At 45.9% G+C, this 21,347-nt stretch overlaps 2 protein-coding genes across 11 annotated transcripts; one reads left to right on the top strand and one right to left on the bottom strand.

Moving 5' to 3' along the window:
• The first annotated feature begins 9 nt into the window (after positions 1–9).
• LOC147216628 (bromodomain-containing protein 8-like) lies at positions 10–10,945 on the top strand. 10 transcript variants are annotated; one of them, XM_086177365.1, is made up of 21 exons: positions 11–283; positions 395–491; positions 860–956; positions 2,578–2,647; positions 2,758–2,807; positions 2,938–3,060; positions 3,154–3,234; positions 3,318–3,382; positions 4,615–4,769; positions 5,037–5,228; positions 5,478–5,568; positions 5,830–5,979; positions 6,293–6,453; positions 6,539–7,013; positions 7,118–7,164; positions 7,293–7,546; positions 7,678–7,878; positions 8,019–8,087; positions 8,522–8,738; positions 9,823–9,867; positions 10,126–10,945. In XM_086177365.1, exons 2-21 carry the CDS (start codon positions 455–457, stop codon positions 10,183–10,185), a joined length of 2,640 nt encoding a protein of 879 aa, XP_086033491.1. In that variant the 5' UTR covers positions 11–283; positions 395–454; the 3' UTR covers positions 10,186–10,945. The 10 variants fall into 10 exon arrangements, 9 of the variants coding, with proteins under 9 accessions (XP_086033495.1, XP_086033491.1, XP_086033489.1 ...); XR_015109086.1 differs by having other exon boundaries at positions 12–283; positions 8,522–8,856; XM_086177363.1 differs by having other exon boundaries at positions 12–283; positions 7,121–7,164; positions 8,522–8,804.
• Positions 10,946–12,811: 1,866 nt separating this feature from the next.
• Positions 12,812–20,754, bottom strand: dnajc18 (DnaJ (Hsp40) homolog, subfamily C, member 18). The gene is made up of 8 exons (XM_086177295.1): positions 20,267–20,754; positions 18,514–18,682; positions 17,953–18,098; positions 16,875–17,081; positions 16,057–16,169; positions 14,962–15,071; positions 14,714–14,886; positions 12,812–14,319 (listed from the first exon to the last, which is right to left on the bottom strand). Exons 1-8 carry the CDS (start codon positions 20,391–20,393, stop codon positions 14,195–14,197), a joined length of 1,170 nt encoding a protein of 389 aa, XP_086033421.1. The 5' UTR covers positions 20,394–20,754; the 3' UTR covers positions 12,812–14,194.
• Between the last annotated feature and the right edge of the window lie 593 nt (positions 20,755–21,347).

A 21,347-nucleotide genomic window follows, 5' to 3' on the forward strand; every position in this document is an offset into this window, starting at 1 on the left:
GCTAGGTTAAAATCATAAGTGACGTTCGGGACCAGTTAGCCAGAATTTTCTTTTCTTTCTTTTGGCCGTTTCGGGTTAAAAGGGCAGGGTTAACGCCGAGCTTATTTTTTTTGTCTCTCTCTCTTTCTTTTACAGCACTTTTCACACAGAGAGAGGGGGATAAAAATCATTTTATAGCAAATGTGTTGGCGTTCAACCCGGCGAGTTAATGCGTTAAGTTAGAAATAACGCTAGCTAAGGCGGGAGGACGGTGATGCTTTGCGCAAGCTAACGTTTAAGAGAGGTAACGTAAACCGTCCGGATGGCGCCGTCTACTTTCTCGGCGTTTTTACATTTCGGGCGTCCTTTGCGGATCGCGGTAGCGTCAATAACTACTGGGTTTGTGTCTACCAAGATGCGTGGGATGTCGGGATGACAGGAAGATGGCAAACGGGGTTGGAAGTGAGTAGCGACGATGCATGGGAATGGTCACGGCATGCTATCCGTTAGCGGTGAGTGCGTCCTGCTGTTTTGGGGTTATCAACTTGTGCATGGCAGCCTCCCCTGCAGGGGATCCTGCAAGTCTTGGACGGCTGTCATCACTAGTTGACAGCTCTGTTTACATTTGTGGTGGTTACTGTTTACCTGCAACAATAAAAGAGATCCTTCGCGATGCTGATGGCAACCAGCTGTTGGCCAGGGTGATCTGTTGCAATGCAGATAATAAAGAGACTAATGCAAAATGCATAGGCCTGGAATTCCAGCAGGAAAATACTTAAACGTGCAGTGTATGCAGTCTTTGTTGAAAAAAAAAAAAATGTCTTGAACATCCTTCTTCTCCCCATCCCCCTTCATCCTCCTACCCTTCCAACATCTGCAGAACACAAGCTGCTTGTCATTGGACCACCAGAGCCATGGTCAGTGAGGGAGAAGCTGTGTTTAGCCACATCTGTCATGAAGAGTGGAGACCAGAACTGGTACCGAATCTTTTTCCATTTTTACAATATTTATGTGTGAGATGTAACACAGTCTGCGTCACCGGTTTCATCGTAGGAAGCAATTTGGCAACGGCGTTGCTACACGGTTAGACTTGGCAGAAATCGATTGCAGTCGTGTGTACGAGCCTCATAATTCAAGACATCCTCTGTTATCTGAGGCTGGAAATAAAACAGGTGACCCGGCTGTCAACAATGTTGTGCCTTGTGTTTCGTCCGGTTTATAGCCACAGGCTTAAAACATGTCAAATCTAACAAAAGCATGATTTAACATGAGGGATGGGCAACATATCTGCATCAAATCTCATTGATTTGTGATCTCATATAATGGATATGGATCTTACTAGCTCCAGACTTGGCTTATAATGTGATAATAACAACATTCTTTTGACAGAACCTTTCCTGGGAATTTTCTTCTTTTTTTGCTTATGTGCTCACTCACTTAAAATTCTTGTACTTATTTCACAACTATTTGAATGACTTTCGAGATTCAAGACTTTTATCGTCATTACACAGAGTGCAATGAAATTTGGAGGTAGCAACTCTCGGGTTCAGTGGCATCAAAAAAAAAGATGCAAACAACCTTAAAAAGCAGGACACCGCACAACAATACAACAATAGCAGCAATTCTGGGTTAGAGAAGACAAAAAATATAAATAAAATCTAGAAGAATAAATAGATAAATATGTAGAAAGAAAAAAGTGGAAAAAAAAGGGTTTATTTCACTGTATCATATGTGAGGTTCGAGTGTTCACGGTTGTGCCAATTTAATGTGCGCTGATGGCTCCGGGGTAAAAACTGTTTCCAAGCGGTTTGTTTTTGCCTTGATTGTCCAAAACCGCCCCCTTGATGGCAAGAGTGGGAGTAGGTGGTGGCCGGGGTGGGATGGATCTCTGAGGATGCTGTGGGCTCTCCTGAGGCAGCGTGAATCAATGAATGAACAAATGAATGATTTTTTTCAGTCCTTACAATTGTTCATATCACAGCCAGCATTCTATCCATGACATTTCTCTCCAGCCCAATTTCAATGATATAGACACAGAAAATTAATGTTGCTTTTATTATAATAATAATAATAATAATTATTATCAGTAGTATCATCATTATGTTATTATTATTCTCATTCTTATTTAAGTATATATGTACAATCGATATGTTTCTCATACAATCACACAGCAAATCATTATAAATGCCTCATTCAATGAAATTATGTAAATTAAGAAATAAGTCACTGCTACATAAACTAGTTGAATCTAATTATACGCCATACAACAACAAAAGTACTAATAAACATAGCAAAATAAAGTGTACATATTGATGACATACATTTTGGAGAATTCATTAAGAGTAATAATATAGTAAAACATCAGATTTGTATAGTGCTTTTGGGGTCACTCAAAAAATGCTTTACAATGTAATAGAGATAAACAAAAAAACATGAATAAATAAATAAAATGAAGTGGAAAAGATTGTTTGGGGCCAGGGATTTAGACCAGAATCCAGACCTGAAGGAAGAACTAGCTAATGGATTGTAATTCCAATCAAATTTCTGTATATCAGTGTTTTGACTCAGATTATCTTTCAAATGTCTTCACCCCGACAGGGTGTCTGTCAGTCGAGCTATCAAGCCTTTTGCAGAACCTGGGCGACCCCCTGACTGGTTCTCTCAGAAGGTACGGCAACACAGTCACTGCTGCAGAATATCAACAACTCTGATGACATTTGCAGTGGTTTTGCGTCATTGTGCTCAGTGCTTTTACACAACGCTTCTCTCTCCTCTTAGCACTGTGCATCCAAGTACTCTGAGCTCCTGGAAACCACTGATGCCCCAAAGTGAGCATATACGTGACAGTTGCTTTGCACACTCTAGTATTTGATCATCATTTACACCTACAGTTAAACAGTCTGTGCAGCAGCAGTGTTTTTATTATGTTGTTGTTGTTGTTTTTTTTGTAACCTGCAGACGGAAGCGTGGCGAAAAGGGTGAAGTGGTGGAAACGGTGGGCGACGTGATCGTGCGCAGACTCACGGCGGAGAGAATCGATGAGCTCAAGAAGCTGATCAAAGAAACACAAGAGAAGCACAGGTATGCGGCTTTCGCATTTTCCGTAATCATGGGTGCGTCGTTTTAGGCAGTATGAATACGAACAGCTGGCAAAGTGCTGTTTTTACACTACAGGGCACTGAAGAGAGAGTCGGAGCTGATCGAAGCAGGCCGTCTGGACTCCAAACTGGAAGAGTTATGGGAGGAGATTCTTCAGTAAGAAACAACAACCTCTCCCAATCACCTTTAGACAGAAGACACTCTTAACGTTAAGCTAAATAAAATGATTTGTGTCCCAGGAAGACAAAAACAGAAGAAGAGGAAGCAGAATCAAGACGAAAGACTACAGATGCTGCTTATCAGGGTATATGCCTTAATTCTAAATTTTGTCGGTCGTTATGTTTCAGTTTCCTGAGCTTGGTCCCTGTTGGCATTTGTTCATCGAGCTGTTCGTTTTCAACTTTCAACCTCCATTTTTTTTACAATTTCATACGTTTGACTAAAAGAGCAATTAATTACTTCCAAAATACTCTGAGGATATACTGATTGGAATTATTTACATTTTATATTCTGCAGGTGGTTCTCCATTCCAATTCTGTAAAAGAGCTCTTGAAGACTGCGATAGTTTTTTCTTTCTCCCATCTCCAAGCCCTGTCAATAACCCCGTGCTCCTAAGCTGTTCTATCTGTTTACTGTAAATTGTGTAAATCGTGCACTTGAAAAGTTGCCACTCGCACAAGTCTCTTGAACGGGCCGTTCACGTTTTGTTCATCTTTTTACCGGGCAGAACGGCATGAATCAAAAGGTTTTAGGTTGTGCACGGTGGCGTTTAAAAGAAATATTGATTTTAGTGTGTCAAGCTCAGTTTAACTTTGCTGGCATTTCTCTCTCTCGGGTGTATTTTTATTGTCGCCCAGTAGTTTGACTGGATACTGCTGGCGTATTCAGGACGTCTGCGGCTCGGGGTTTGGGCTGGATTGTATGGGAAGAATGAATATCCCTATAGGGAAGGCCTGGTATTATATTTAAATATATACTGCAAAATTTGCATAGGCATAAGACTTTGTGTCGGGTATGCGACGTCTTTTTGTAAAGGATTTGAAGGCAGCTGATCTGAATTGAGGTCATTTCTTGTATATTTGAAATTAACTTCTTACTCATTTTGTCGGGGTATTTCTCATTCTGACGGATGTTCTCAGTGATCAACCCAAAGTATTGACAAATGACGACCAGCATTTGGATGCTGACCGTAAAATTGGGTTTGATCACAATTTTCATTATTAAACTGTGCAAATTGTGACAGGCTTGAGGCATAGAAGTGCTATTTAAAAACCATTATTTACCATTAGCATGCCAACACACTGATGCTACATACAGTATTTGCACATGCTGTAGCCATGGTAACTGTTTCAGTCAGTTGATTTCAGATATTTACAGCATTAGTCAAACACCAAGCCAGTCGTCTTCTTTAAGGTATTTTTTTTTCCCATTTGTGGATTTTCACATGTCACTGGGACACAGGAATCTTGTCTACTAAGTAGCATTCAAGTTAAAAAAAACTGCTAAGAAAGAACCTCTATGTCGTCCCTCTTCCAGCCAGACAGGTAGCGAAGAACACACCGAAGCGGATTCCCGGAGTCAACATGAGTGTGTCCTCCGGCTGCATCTCCCCGACACAGGAGTTCTCATCAGCTGACACACAAGCATGCTTGACGCTGGAATATGCACCACAAAGCTCAAAGGAGTTTAAGGTCTGTCCTGATACTAATAAACACTTGGACACGGAAGGGTCAGTATTGTATTACATACAATGTATTGATCTGTTAAGTGTTTGGAGGAATGTAAGTGCGGACATCTGTTGTGCAGTGATTTGCGAGTCTCAAGTCAAATCACGAGGTGTAAAAATCAGAAAAGCACGAAATCGCTCAAAAAAATCTAAAAAAAAAAAAAAACGATACAAAATCACATCCTTCGAAAGGCAGTTTTTACTTGACATGGATCTCTCCGTCTGTCTTAAGGCTACCGGCTCAGCCAGGCTGATGTTGTTTGCCGAGTCGAGTGGATCCGGCAACGACGAAATCAGCCACATGTCGCTTTTTGACGACCCCAACCAGAAGAAGCTCCTGGCCCAGAAAGGGACACCACCACCATCCCCGCTCCTATCAGAGCTGCTGAAGAAAGGCAGCATCTTGGCCACAACTTCCAGATTGGTATGTTCAAGAGACTGGCTTTAAAATAGCAACGATTTAATCCAAATTTGACAAATGTTTGGCAGGTATATTGTTGGATTTTTAACCGTCTTGTCCTGTGTATTAATGATTTAGGCAATACATCAACTGGTTGGACCTTTGAAAACCAGCATGTAAGAAACAGCTAACTTGAAACAAAAAATACACGTGTGTGTGTGTGTGTGTGTGTGTGTGTGTGTGTGTGTGTGTGTTTGTGTTGTTGCGTAACAGATTGGGGAGGGTGACGGTCCTGGCGGCAACATAACAGGAGCACACGACTTGCAGCTGGCGCCGCCTTGTCAACCTCTCTCTCAGGCAACAGGTGCTCAGACATAGTTTTATTCAGAACTCACATTTAAACCCATTTAATTTTTAAATCGGCGCAGCCGGTGTCTTGCCTTTCGCAAACAGGAAATGAGGATTCCAAAATGAATTAAAATTTGCCTCAATATAGGTGTACACTGTGGAAAACCATCAAGAAAAGGGCCATTAAATAATCTGAATAGGTTTTCCCTGCAGCACTATCAAGCTTCTACCTTTCTCTGTTTGTGAATGTGTTTATTTTGTGGTTCTCACCTCTCAGGCGCACCGATGCTGTCCCGTCTCCTCGAGGCGGGTCCCAGCCAGTTTTCTGCCCAGCTCGGCTTCATGGTCGGTACAGATTCTACCTCCGGCACTCCTCTCTCCGCTGCCACTCCAGTTCCCGTGAAATCTACTGCCTCAGCATGCAGAGGTCTGCTCATTTTAAACGTTTGTGCGACCTCCTGTTAGCGCCCCATCCACACAGTTGAATTGATTATGATCATTTTCAGGACAAAGAAAAACGCCTGATACACTTTTGGTCAGATCATATATTTCAACATATTGTTCTGCAAGTGTTGCTGAAATACAAGCTGTGATGGTATTGTGTATATTAATAAATCAAATCGAGATTTGTATTATTTGGATAGAACTCTTAAGGGATGTCCTCAAACCATCTTGATTTTATGCTGTAAAAATGTCAAAACGACCTCATTTTTGTGTAAACATCCCTTGTCCGTGTGCAGAGGTGGATGTGGCGGTGCCGTCGACGCCCGTCGGATGCCAGCCTCCGTCCGCTGGGGTCAAAGTGTCGGAGCTCGGCGAGGAGGACGTCAACGTCTCCTACATGGGAGATGAGCTGGACCTGAAGACAGTGGGCGATATCATCGCCATCATCGAGGACAAGGTACGTCACGTTTTCGACGAGCCGAGACGATGAACGTTCGCGTTGCAGAACAAATAAAAACAGGTCTTCGTTTGTGGCTCGATAGGCAGACGAGAGCGCAGAGGCTTTGGACGCTGCTGCGGTGGAGGCTGCTCTGTCCTTGTGTGAAGAGAACGGCCACCCTCTGTCCGGCGCCTGGGAGCCCGGACCTTTCCAACCAGAGGACTCCCATCCCGCATTGCCGGCGGGGGTTCCGCGGTCCCCGGGCCTTCGCGGTGGTCTGACGGGAAAGGCGGATATCTTGGAAGTTCAAGGTGTGACCTCGGCTCCGATCCCCGCGCTGTGCAGGAGTCAAGATAACCGCCTCGCCGCGCTCCCAGCGGAACTGAGGAGCCTCCCTCCCGCTACGTTATCGAGAAGCTTGGAGCACTGCCACGGCGGAGGCCCTCTGCAAACTCAGCCGGAGGCCACGAGAGAGACCGGAGAGGCGGCGCATCGGAAAAGCCAAATGTCGTCGGGCGTTTCTTTAAAGCGCGACGGCGAGGAGTTAGCGCGGCAAAGACCGCATAAACCCAACGGAGGTAGGGGCAACCCATCTACGCCAGCATTCGTTTGCCTCGCGACAATTCGCCCGCATGCGATTTCTCCTGCATAACATTTGCATCTCATTATTTATCTATCTCAGCAGACTCAGTGTTAGAAGATAGCCCTCTGACAGAAAGGCAACCAAAGGTAGAACGTCCGCCAAGGACTGAGGGAAGATGGTGCTCACAGCACCGCATTCAGCACGCGCACCTCCACAGTATTCCCGTACTTTGAGGCCGGATTCCAATCTCTCTGGTATCCCCGTGTCTTCACAGGAGATGAGGAAGGACGACGGGATGAGAGACGACGCCTCAGGGACTAAAGACGGCGAGGTCGGCAGGCAGGAGGAGTGCGGAGAAGAAGACGGGGACGGGGTGGAGGGATTCTTCTCCGAGCCGGAGGGGGAGACGGAGCTGGAGCCGGCGGCCAGCGAGAGCGAGGACGGATACAGCCTCCACACCGCTTCCTCCTCGCTGCAGCTGCACACCACCGCAGACTCCATCCCCAGCAGCCCCGCCTCGTCACAGTTGTTAGTGAAAACACACACACACACACACACACACTGCAAGGATATCTTGTGAATCGTGAGATGGTGGGGAAGTAGGTCCTTCCGATGCTATTGATGTCGCTAATGATCTTTTTCGTTTTGCCGCGCCGGAGCTCCGCGGACGTTCCTCGGCCGCAGATCAGATGGAGCTCCTCCTCGTGGCTTCCCTTTGATGCGGCGCGAAATCTCCCCTCTCGTTCCCACATGCGTGTGCCGTGCAGCTCTGTGTGCAGCGAGGACCTGGAAGCCCTGCAGGCTCACAAGATCTGGAAGAAAGCCATTATGCTGGTGTGGCGCGCGGCGGCCAATCACAGGTCAGAACGTACCAGCGCAATTCCGACTGCATTTTCATCTGACCCTTTCCATCTCATCGGCGATACTTGGTGATGTCTAATAACGGACAAAGATGTCCAGACCTCCTTTTAACGTTCTTCCCCCGATCAATCTGCCGTAGATACGCCAACGTCTTCCTGCAGCCGGTGACGGACGACATCGCACCTGGATATCACAGTATTGTTCACAGGTAAGCTACTGTTATGGGAGGGATGCCGGCATTTCTACTTGATTTATGACCCAGATTTGGAACGCCGCCTTTACAAGGTAAAAATACATTATTACAGGAACATTAAGAGCCAAGTCAGTGCGAGCTGTCTGGTATCGGCCTTCCACCAATACATCAGATTTGGCCGGTATGATGCATTTTTCACGCCTTTTGAATTAGATGTTCTCTAATGTCCGTCGTCCATCACGGTGAAGTTAAATCAACATGGACTCCGCTGGTTTGTGCGGAACGTCTTACAGCTTTATGTGGGAAATGCTCCGCGGCAAGAACATTTTCACGAGAACGTTTCAAAGAGCGACCGATTCATCGAGAGAGGAAAATCTGTATCGCAAATAGCTCTTTAAATCCAGCGCCGATTTCCAAGAAAGCGATCATGGGCGCGTTGTGATCCGCAGACCCATGGACCTGGCCACCATCAAGAAGAACATCGAGACCGGTTTGATCCGGACCACGGCCGAATTCCAGAGGGACATCATGCTGATGTTTCAGAACGCCGTCATGTACAACAGCCTGGACCACGACGTGTACCACATGGCCCTGGAGATGCAGCGCGACGTCCTGGAGCAGATCCAGCAGTTTCTAGCGACCCAGCTCATCATGGAGACATCAGAGGCTGGTATCAGCGCCAAGAGCCTGAGGGGCCGTGAGAGCACGCGCAGACAGGACTCAACTGACAAGGTGCTTCTCTAGAATTTTGACAAAAGCAAAGAGTACAGAAGAAGAGACAAGGGTGAGACAACAGGCTGACGTAAAGGTAGAAGAACGTGACACAAAACTAGACTTCTGGCCATTTTCCAAAGCTCAACACGACACTTTTGCTCATCCCAAGGAGACGGTATTCGCAGAGTGCAAAGGAAGTTCGCCTGTAGAATTCACGAGTCAGCAGATTTATCGCACCCGTCACGTTTCCGCCTCTCAAATCACACATCGCGCTTGTTTTTTTTCTTTTTTTTTTTTTTTTGCACAAACAATTCAGACTCCAGACAAGACACGTGATTCTTGCGGGAAGCGCAAAACTATTTTTGAATCCGTAACCATACGGTTAACGGTATTCTGAGCACCGTCGAGAGTTACAAACCAAGACGTGCTGACCGGATGACTAAAAGTCTGCCCGATGCATTTATGTCAGCTTTGGAAAATGGTAGGCAGTAATGTAATAATAAAGCAGAGTTAAAGTCTTCACATTAATATCCAAGACTATACGTAAAGTGAACCGGCAGAGTTGTGGAAGGCTTGAGATTAAATATAATTAAAAATCACTTTTTGTCAAAGTTGCATTATTTATGCAGGGATTTAAGTGTGTGGCGTGAATCGAAACTCGCGCTCAACGAACCGGCTCACTTTGAAATTTGATAATTAAGCGACACCGCTTCACCTCCTCCGGTGGCCGTACATGAATATCCCTTTCACGCACTTCATGTCGCACTGCAATAATGGACTTTTGACAAAAAAAAAAAAAAAAAAAAAGATTTTAAAGTTCCAAGTGTTGCTGCTAAGTCTTCACAGCGAGGTGGGAACGGAAGGCAGGGCTCATTTAAAGGTTGCAGGATTACGGAATACCGTGCATGTATTCACGACTCTACAATACACCACTACATGTAATTTTCTGTTCGACGTGCACGAGGACTTTCCCGAATGTCGCGTCTTCCTCTCCGATTTCTCCGAAATTTGTAACCCGCACCGTCTCCCCTCACAGGACACCGTCTCCATGTCCTCTCCCGCCTTTCTGCTGTCTCTCTTTGTAAGTACACGCGTCCACCCGACGGTAAAAACAAATCCTCGCCACCTTTCGGATGCTAAAACAGACAAACAAAAAAAACAACTTATATTTGAGATGTAAGCAAGTTATTCACACGCCGCGTCAAACTGAACGGTTTGGAAATGCGCGGTGTTCCGAAATATTTGGTTCTGCGCGATGCTAATGTTTAATGGGGAAAAACGCAGCTCCTGCACATCTGGAGAAGTTTGAAGTGTCTTAAGTTTCTGTCTCTGCTTGTAGGACGGAGGCACCAGAGGGCGCCGCTGTGCCATAGAAGCCGACCTCAAGATGAAGAAGTGAAGCGGCGCTAGGAAAATAATGTCGACGTCTTTGAGCGGAGGTGAAAACGATGTTAAAAGTTAAATAGACTGAACTCGTCCGCCGCAGAGTCTCGACTCTGCCCGACGTGGGAGTCGGAGCCTCCTCTTGCACTCTTTTAGTAAATGGTAAAGTCTTAACGTGGAGAAGCTCTGATCTTGCGAGACAGCCATACAGAAATGGATTACGTGTAATCCCCAGATTACAAAAGGGCATTTGGAGAAGACTAGGTCAAAGCTTTCATAGACGTATCTGCAGATCACTCTTAGCCGGCACTGAATAACATCAGGTTGTGTAAATGATGAGTTGCTCGGGGGCTAAAATTAATCCCGGAGGAGGGAGTCCGGTCAAACTCTGGATTAGAGCCGTCGGGTTTCAAAAAGTACACCGTGTCAATATCTTGATATATAAAACCAGAGGCCAAAGAGTCTGATTAAGCTAGAACTTCTGATAGTCTGAGCCCCAAAAATCAATCAATCAATCAATCAATCAATCAATCAACGGGGGAATCACTAATAATCAAATTAACCTTTTCGTTGTTTATTCATTTTCTTAAATTTTCTTATTTTAACTCTTTAAATAATTTCTCAATATGACTGTATCATTTGTGTGGGTTGAGTTCATCTAGGCTACTTCCAGTGTGTGTGAATCGATACTTGGCTGTGTATTCTGACTGTTAATTTAATTATTAGTTTTGTGGAATTTAAATGTTAGAAAAAAAATAAAACTTTATAAAAATCTCCTCCTCAGCGCTTGCACTTGAATTCTTGAAAAGCCGTCCAGTCAGAGCTCTGTGTGCGGAGTGCGGCCTGTCTGGAGCTGCCCAGGTTTAAAAACGTATATTCATGATTTCATCGTGACAGCATCCATTAGAAAATATATATATATTTACTATAAAACGGTAATGTGGAATTTTAAATAGAGCTGGGGCTTGTAATGACTTATTTTTGAATTGAGCATATTTACATTGGTCTCAAAAGGACAGGAAGGTGGTTAGTGAATCAGCTTTGCCTAAAATCACCTGTCAATAAATAAACAGCCTGGATTTCTTAGCAGTCAAAACAAAAACAGGCGGGTAAGTATTAGAAAATGAGGAAAAATACATTTAATAGTGTGTCTTCATTAAATCTACATCTCGGGGTCGTATCAGTGGCGTTGTTTTCAGTTCTTGTTTAAATGCTTGTAAAAAGCCTCTAAATGCAGCAAATAACTGCATTTAATTAAAAAAATGAAATAAAAGTGTGAAATATTAGTTCATTTATTTGTGTTCTCTATCCAATATGTAACTTACTGACAATAACCAGGGTTTCTGCAGGTGTTGGCAGATCCGGTTTAACATTTTCAAATGCTCTTTTAATGCCATGTCCAACTGCTGATAAAAACTATTGATAAGTTCAATCACCACCTGAGTGACGACGGAATTCAAGAATTACATGGTTTTAAATTTGTGTATGATTATCAATGCATTTTAGTTTGTTAATTTTATTTTTGTTTCCCTTTTGCTTCAATTCTGGTGTATCTTTGTGCGCTGTCAGAATACTGGCCTTAAGCAATAGCCAAATAAAGGGTTCCACTTGTCAATCATTGCACTATTCCAATCAAAACTATCAAATGTTTATGTAGCCTAATCAAAATAATTGGAATTTTTTTACCCCATCAAGTGAATTTAAATTTCTCATGCCTCAAGACTTGCAATTTTTAATGCCATTTAAGGCCTTAATTTTTGCTGAATCTATTTAATGACTTTTAATGCCTTAATGACCCGCAGAAACCCTGACAACAGATCTTTTGACATTATTTTAGACCGAATACGTGTGTGTGAATGAGAGGCACCCAAGTGAGAGGGAGAGATAAAGAAGGTGGAGGCTCCACAGTCCAGAGAAATGGAAAGTGCGGAGAGGAGGTGAAGACACCTGTAATTGGGATGGAGATGTGAAGATTCTCCTTGGGAGCCAGGAACCAGAATGAGTCCTTTCAGGCGCGTGTCCGATATTCTGGAGATAAAGTCAGACTGAGAAGGTTTGGACTTGAGGAGAAGGGAGATGGTGAATATCTGGGTAGGATGCTGAGGTTGGAGATTTATGGGTGGATGGAAGGAGGACAGGAAGTTAGGTGGCGTGAGAGAGGAGGACGCGGAGGAGAAGGTCAGGTGATTCTCTGAACGTGGTTGTGAAGACCCAGATGTTACTGCCATGCACCAAAACATAAATGCAACAGTATCTGATGTTTCTCGCTGGATGTGTGCGAGGAAAAAAAAACCTCTCCTGGGTCGAGCCCACATTTGTGACATTCTGCCATTTGACATGAGATCGAGGGAAGTTAGGTGGACAGCAGCTAGTTAGCTTAGCATAGTGAATTTAATGGGAACTCGTGCAAGGGGGTAGCTTGACTTTAATGATGCACGAAAAACTAATTTTAAATGACTATGTTGCGACCTGCGCATTCATCACGTGAACAATCCAAGTCTGGGGTGTGGGATGTTTTTATGCTAAGCTAACTAGCATGAGGGGGGAAACAAAAGGGAAGATGCTTTACAGGTGATTTTTCAGACATTTCTTCGACAGACTCGACATGAAACCACACCAATCAAAACAAAAGCCAAACATCGTTGTGGTTACATCTTTTAATTCTCTCGCAGTTTTGGCTTGAGATGAAACCCTGCGCTTCGGAGGCGAAGCTAAAAACCCGACGTGGTTTCCATCGCGGTGGATGCAGGTTCGTGAGAAACATGAAACCCCCGACAGTCAAAGTAATTCACATTTCCTGTGTAACGATATTGGGCAAAGATTTGTCGGCGACAGAGAGTAATGCAGCAAACGAAAACACTCCTCTGGGGTGCATGCAACGGTAACAATATCGAACACAAGGTTGAATAATAAATTAAAAGTGCTCGGGGGGGGAGGAGGGGTGACACGTCACAGGCTGGAAAACGGCTAAGGCAGGCTGGCAGTCCGAGTGCAGGGCGACGGGAATCCACGCGGAGCGGATTCCAAGTCCCCTACGGAGGGCTGAGTCAGTGTCTTCTGCACCGCTCAAAGGTGCTGAAGTTTGACCTTCACGTGGCAAAAAAAGTCAAAACCCTTGTTTTCAGTTTCAAAAGAAGGTCCATCATTTTTACGATTTAAAAAAAAAAAAAAAAAATCCTTCGGATCAATTTACAAAACATAGAAAAACGGGGATGATTTCCCCGGCAGACTTCGGTGAGAGAGGACCTCCGTCTCGTCTCACAACCTAATTTTCCCCATTACCTGGAAACCTGCAAAGGTCCTGTTTGGTGCGAATGGACTCCCTGCCAGCGGCACGCCGGGCCAAAACACGCTGAATGCGATCTGGGGGGGCGACTCGAGAACTCTTTTGGCAAGGCGAACACGCAAGAAAAAAATTGACCAAAAAAAAAAAAGGGGGGGGGGGGGGGCGCTTTGTGAAATCCCTTTTTCCAGTGCGGCTCCTTCTGCCGCAGGAGCTGCGGGTCAACTCGCCTCTTCCGTGGCGGCGTTGATGTTCGGAGCCCCTTTTAGTTCGTCCAGACCATAAATACACTTTCACAGTCCAGACGCTGTCGGAGACCAGAGCTCTCTGTGAGTCACTCAACTACAGGAGGTCCTACAGGGGAGCGTCATTCGGTCTGTTGACTAATAAATAAATCCATCTTGAGTTTTCAGCGAGGACACGAAACACGGAAGGAAATAAATACAACATGAAAGGAACAGGTCGAGAGTGTGTGTGTGTGTGTGTGTGTGTGTGTGTGTGTGTGTGTGTCTTGTCGTTCCCGTGAGAGAGTCTGAAAGAGGCTTGTCCACGGCCCCCGCGCCGCCGGTGGGTTTCGCGCGTTTCGCTCCAGGTTTCGGCGACCGACCTGCGTTCTGATCCAAGGAGAGAAGGCACGTTGATGTCCGGCGCCGCCGTGCCCACCTTCTTTCGGGTAAATGACACGACCGGGGAGAATGCATTTCGGCGAACGTCTAGACGGGTCGGCGAAAGGACGGCGTCCTCATTTGCCTCTCTGACGCCCCAGCAGACGGTGCAGCTTCTCGCAGCTGTCCAGGCGCATGGACTCGGCCTTCTGCTTCAGCCGCTCGTCCCGGTACAGCTGGCCCAGGTTCGCCAGGTCCGACTCTGGAAAAGGAAAGCAGGTGTCGGGAAGGATGCAAACGTTCAACCGGCGCTTTGCCCGTTTCCTCTTGGAATGAATCGAGACTCTTTTGGCGCCTTGGGGTGTTTTCTCTGCTAACCGTCTGTTCAAATTCACAAAGAAGTCACTTAATTGGGCTAAAAACACATTGATCTTGTGGGTTTGTTTTTTGTTTTTTTAATCCAGCCTAAAGACGGCCTCCTTTACTTGCTCTTTGAATACTCATAATAAAAATTCTGAGGAATTGCATGACAGGCCGATCTACTCTTCAGCCTTAAAATATGGCGGACCGCGACGTTTAGCACTATCAACACCGAACAGATGCAAAGCTACAAAAACTATTCCACTTTCCCGCAGCCAAAACAGACTTCTCCTTACTTTGCTGTTTCTCCTTCCAGCAGCTGCTCTGCAAGTGTTCGATATAGTCGCTCTCGATTGTTTTCTCCAGCTCCTCCAAGGCGGTGCCGCGGTACTCCTTCTCGAAGCTCTTGTCCACGTAGTAGGGCACGCCCATGTGCTGCGTTTCCCTGGATACCACCAGGCCCATGGCCCTGAACACCAAACCGCAGCGCCGTCAGAACGTGCGCGGCGCATCGCCCGGAGCTCGGCGGCCGGCGAAGACTCACGGTTTGTAGAAGAGGCTGTAGGGCGGGTTGGTGGCCATCATCTGGGTAAACACTGATATGAGGATCAGCACCAGCACGGGGAGGAGCTGCAGGAGGGCGGTGAAGGTGTTCTGTGGGAAGATGAACATCGGCACAGATTAGATCAGGGGTGTCAAACCTACGGCTCGCGGGCCGTCGCCGGCCTGCAAGGAGATCCGATCCGGCCCGAGAAAAAAATACATAAAAATCATGAACTACTTTTTTAAAATACAAATGCAGTTCCTATAATGTCTGCTAGGGGGTCTTTGTTTTAGTGTTAGCAACACGGCACAACGCCATTTTACTCAGAACTTACAGCAGATGGCAGCAATGCGGCTTCCGGGTCTGTAAATTGCATTTTTACTTATTTGTTAGAAACGAACCTGCTTTTCCGTTGGCCCGACACCCTCATTGGCAAGATGTGGTTGTCGAAACAGAGAAAAGTGGATATGAAGTGTTGGGTTTTCCAAGAAAAACGGGCCGCTTCTTATTTGTTCATTGATGTTACTAAGAAACCTGTATGCTCGGTGTGGATGCGGGAAGTTTCGGTGTGGCGATGAGACTCGCCATGGCGGAAAATACAACAACAAGCAGACAGAACTGAGGCGTAGTGTTTTCGAAATTGCACTTACTTTTCTTAATGAATCTCAGGTTGTTTGTCATGTTTTCGTTAAAGAAACAGTTCATTACATATAAAGATTTTTATAATTTACCCGTTCTCCTTTGCACTAAAACAAAGGATGATTTGTTAGTTCTAGGTAATGACGCTATGATTTTACCGGTCCGGCCCGCTTGACATCAAATGAAGCCGTATGTGGCCCCCGGACCAAAATGAGTTTGACACCCCTGGATTAGGTCGTATGAGGGCCGCAGTGATTATAGGGCCGTCCTGCCGGCTCCGCGGAGCAGAACCGCCGCACGTCCGGCCACGGGGACGGCGGATTAGCGGCGCCACATCAATCCGTTACAGGACGGCCGAGTTCAATAAAAACACGGGTGGTCGTCGGCGGGGATGCGCGTAAATGAATAACGCCGCGTCTGATGTGGGATCGGTTTTCTGGTTTGTGAGTCACTGACTTGACTTTGGTTTTCCTCCGCCGCCTCCTCGCGTCTCTCATAAGCACGTCGGCGCCGAGGCTGGTAGAACTGCGAGTAGGAGGCCCCCTGGTTGGTGTACACGTGGATGTTTCCTGAGGAGACAGAGGCACTTTGATCGCTGCTCTCGGACCGCGGCGCTCAAGTCTTGGTAATATGTAACCACTTTCTCACTTAAAATCACATCTTTTTCCGTTCAACCCAGGAAGTGCTGCGTGTGCTTCAAACCCAGGGCCTACTGCAGCGTTTGGAAAAAAAAAAATACTCAAGGTAAAGAAATAAAAGAGCGGGACGGAAACCTTACGTTTGACATTTTAACAAGCTGGAAAAAAGCGTGGTAGTGGAAATAGCACAAAGAGCGAGGGCGAGAGCGGCGCCGTAACAATGGGCGAGCTCAACAACGGCGCTTACCGTTCCCCCACAAAGCCCCGCGCCGGCTGGCGGGACTCCTCGCCGCCGGGCCCATTCGGCCTTTAACTTTCACCATCAGAGCGGGCGCCGACTACCTGCCCGCATTTTCCCTTCCTAGGAATGTTCTCTGTTCTCCCGGGTCCTCCGAAGCCCTCTCGAGCATCTGAAGTGCTTTTCCGCGGCTAAAGACCTTCAGTCTTATCCACTTAAAAGTCCCGCTGCAGGGTCGGACCTTGAAAAAGTGCCTCTTCAGGCACACGGCACTTAAAATTCTGGCTTCGGGAGAATAAACCTTGTTTTTTTTTTTGTTTTTTTTCAAATATCTCGCCTGCAACAGAAGTGTCTATCTCTCACACACACGCACACACACATCCATCCTGGTCCGGCACCTGTGGGAAACCTCCCCCCGAAGAAGATGTTGAAGAGCTCCTCTGGCGAAATGTCGGCCTCGAAGTCCCTGTGGAAGCTGCGATAGTGCCTGTGGTGGCTGTGGGTGGCGTGCTGGGACGCGCCGGCCGCCGCCGACTGATCTCCGTACTGGTCGTACTGCTGCCTCTTCTCCGGGTTGCTCAGCACCGCGTAAGCGTTTCCAATGGCTACCGGGAGAAGAGAGGAGAGGAGATGCTCAGTGTCCGTCGAGGCCAGCGTGGCGCGCTACAATCCACTCACCGACTGGGTCTACGTGCGGCTGAGCGCCAATTTGTTATTTACTCGACAACACATGAGCGCCCCGTGGCTGCAGCTGCGGCGTGGACACATCTGTGCCGTCCACACGGGTCACGGTTCATCCCTCTGTTCAGGCGGCCCTTTTGCAACCGACGCGGTAATTAAACTCAGCTTTACTGAGGAGAGATTTTGTCTTGTTTTTTTTTTTTAGGTGCGTGACAAGGAATCCCAAACCATCCTCGCGCTACTTCGGGCTCAAGGTTTCGTTTAAATGTTGAATAAGATTTGGGTCATTGCTCTCTTGAAAAATTTGGCTTCAACAATCCCGTCCTGAAACACAGGGATGCAGAATTCGGCTCCCTGGCCGCCCAGCTCAAGGGTCATACCTGATCAGCTTTATAACGCTAAAGGGGAAATGAATTTCTCATCTATATTCTATTAAAACGCTTCTGATTATGACATAATAGGAATGTTCCGGTTCACCCCTTTTGCTGTTGCAAAAAGGAAATTGAGTCGCACTCCAGAAACGAAGGCCGGCAGCTCACTCAGCTCAACCCGGACAGAAGACTCCGACCCTCCCCTTTCACGAGAGGAAATACATCTCATCTAAGCGCTGAATTAAAACTAAAGAAAAAAGGATGAATCGGCTTGAAGCGTTAACACGGCGCCGGTGCCTCTGCTGATTAGGAGATTACGCTCACAGACTCCGTGGGATGTAAAGTGGGGATTACGATCCTGTGAGAGTTTTAAGTTCTTTTAACAGATCTAGGCTACAAATAAAACTCCACATTAAACTGGTACCTTTGAACGCGTCGGTGGCTCCCGGTGCGAAGTTCTTGTCCGGGTGGAACTTGAGGGCCAACTTCCTGTAGGCCTTCTTCAACTCGTCATCGCTGGCGCTTTTGGGGACGCCGAGGATCTCGTAGAAGTCTTTGCAGTTCTTTATTCTGCAAAAGAAAAGAGTATCGGGTGAATGTTTGCACAGCTTGTCCACAAATAAGAGCTAGGAGCTTCTGATCGGCTCTGTTACCGCTCGCTGACACGTCCACCAGATATCCTTTCGGCTTTGCCACAAAATCACGTCGGTGTTCCGATGATACAGTGTTGGACAATCAGGCCAATTTACAACATATGCTTAGAAAAGCTGACTTGATTTCTAATATATCAGCGCGGTGATGCCGAAGCGCTGCGGTGCACATTTCCCACTGGAAGGGTTTGGTTATCATTCAAGGTCAGAAGTTAATGCATCCCCCGTCAGATTATTTGTCTCCTGAAATCATGCAAAAATAACATTTTGCAGCGCTTTTCTTTCCGGCCTGCACCTGCGGGAAAGCACAGGGAAAGAATATCTGCGGCGTGCACCTCAGGACGCCCTGCCGCTGGTCCTCGGTGTAGCTCTTCTTATCCTCCCCGCACGAGTGACTGCTCTCGTTGTTTCGGATGTCCTCGTCTCTCCAGCCCGCCGGCGGGGGGACGTGGTTCGCCTCCGGAGCGGCGCCGCATCCTTCCTGCATTATGGCGTCTATCAGGACTGCATAAAAAGAGGCCGCGGTCAGACGAGTGCTCGGACACCGGAGGTGTGTCAGTAGGAGATTATCAAAATGACCGCGAAATAAATCTAAAGAAGGGCGACACGTGCGCGCCTGGTGCATCACGGACAAACAAACTTTCCCTTCCCCTGCAAGCAGCCGAATCTGTGCTGGAGGAATAAAACACATTCTTCCTCATCAATTGTTGATGCTGGTGGAAAACACTGTGGAGCCTGGGTGAATTATTCATTCCGAGTCCTTGTGGGGCGTTATGGAGGAATTTGGACCGACCGCCTCCCCACACACACACACGCGCACACGCGCACACACACACACACACACACACACACACACACACACACACACACACACACACACACACACAGAAACTATTTCCTTTCATGTGTCTCTTGTTTCATCCACCTATACGGCGGTATGTGGGAGCCAGTGCTTGCAGGCCTTGTGCAAAATGTATATATCAAAGTGCTGAATGATAATTACAGAGGCACTGGAGCGTTTAAATGACCCAATGATTTGTAAAGGTTAAAACATATTTTACTTATTTATTCCCATGCCTTTTTGGCTAATTTCCCTCGCACCTAAATTCATAGGGTTAAGCACTGATCTATTGAGTGGAATTACAAATCACAATTCTCATCAACCCACGGTTCTTCCCAGGTGTGTGACATTATTAGATATATTTGAGATTCTGCACAACACTACATGTACACTCCAAAAAAAGGGCATTCAAATGAATTAATGGAAAAATGTATTTTGATATAATTCTAAGTAAGTCGAGACAGTTTAGATATGTCAGGGGGATTTAAAAAAAACAAAAAAAACACACCCATTTTCACTGCGCTCTAGAACATTTTGAGATGACTTTTAATGAGGTATAAAACTTGACTTTTAAACAATATTTCATCTTTGTATTTATTTTCTTTGTATTTTTTTTAAGTTTGCATGCAATTATTTTGCACACTGCCTTCTGCAGAGGTGGGTACGGTTCATCAGAAATATCACCTTTATTATTAATGCATATTTCAAGAACATTGCAAAAATCAACAAGAGGTTGCAGCTCTCAGATCTACATTATCGGATATTTAAACTTCGCATGGGAAGAAGAAATCAAAAGGAGGTATTTTAATTGTAATGAAATATTAAATGGTTTATATTTATATTTAATCATTGTGGAAAGCCTGACTATGCCGAGACAACTTCACCTGGCCAGGAAAACAGTAATTTAAAGGGTCATTAACATCTCCAGGTTTTTGACTGCATGAACTCATGTATTTATATACTTATCTGACTGTGTAATTTTGCAGCTATTATTGGGGTTGCTGTCTGTTAAGGGCAAGCAGCTGGAGAGAAACACAATCGTGTCCTGATAATCTGCCGGGTCCTGGAAGTGGGAGGGGGAGGGAGCCCGGGGAAGGCGTGCAGCCCCGGGGTTCAAAGATAAACACCTCCTCGGTAGCATCTGTTCTCAAATGGTAATAAACGTTTTCTCATCGATCCTGCGATCTGACGACGATTTGTGGGACTTCACCGTCCGCCGCTGCAGAATGTGCGCCGGCTAACGTTACCTCTGGCCCGGGTGCTCGGGTAAACGTTCTGGGCTTCGTAGAGGAGCTGCAGCGCCCGCTCTTTCCGTCCAGACCGCAGACACAGCTTCGCCTTTTCTATCAGCCGGTCCGCCTCGTCCTTCTCCATTTTCACTTTTTGTTCCGTTGGTCCACTTGCGGTTTCTACACGCCGTCCAACTGCGCAGCCGGCGTCAGTATCATGTGTCAACGGTTCGACCCGCTAGCTATCCAAGCTAACGGGTATAGCTAGCTTTGGTTACCAACAGCTGCGTAACGTTAGCTAGCCAGGTGCTCCGGTCTGCGCACTATCCGACCCGCGGACGACGGCGGTTGGTGTCAGGCAGCCGGCAGGCCGTTAAACGGGCCATTTTAAAGTAAAATAAATTATAAAACGTTAATGCCTGGCTATGACTATTTTTTTAAAGAAGGGAAACCCGGTTTTAATTAGACGAGACCACTGCACCGGATCTCCCGACCGAGCGATGAGTGACAGGTCATCAAGGCGGGATCTTCTACGTCATATCCGGTAGCTGTTACATAGCGAGTTGGGGTTGACAGCAAATTATCGGCTCAGTTACAATTTAACACTAGTTAAATTAATTCAAATTATATCAGTAATATAATTTGCACATTGTTATTATTATTATTAATAATAGCGATCTTCTGCATTTTCCTTTGGCCTCCATCAAACCCCTTGCTCTGTATCATCTTCTCTCATGACTAACTTCATGCCCTCTTTATTATTATTATTAGTAGTAGTTTAGTTGTATTAGTATTGTTGTTGTTGTTATTATTGTATTGTGTGGTAGTAATATTAGTATGCTTTCGGCCTCGATGTAATGCTATTCTGTTGATCCTCTTCTCTCACACCAGCTAACTTCATGCCCTCAATATTATCAGTGTTATAATCATTATTCATGTTATTTTTGCTAACATCTGATTTTTGGTGGTCGCAGTGTTTTATATGATATTCTATACATAGTTTTGAGATACAGCCACTTGTTTTCTTAGTAGAAAGGTAATCCACTAATATACTATTGGTATTTAATTTAACATATCCCCACTTTAATATTTAAATAGG

This window comes from Fistularia commersonii, chromosome 29, assembly GCF_037954325.1.
Source record: "Fistularia commersonii isolate RoL2024-O1a breed Wild chromosome 29, RoL_Fcom_v1.0, whole genome shotgun sequence".
In the NCBI taxonomy this organism is placed as follows: Eukaryota; Metazoa; Chordata; class Actinopteri; order Syngnathiformes; family Fistulariidae; genus Fistularia; species Fistularia commersonii.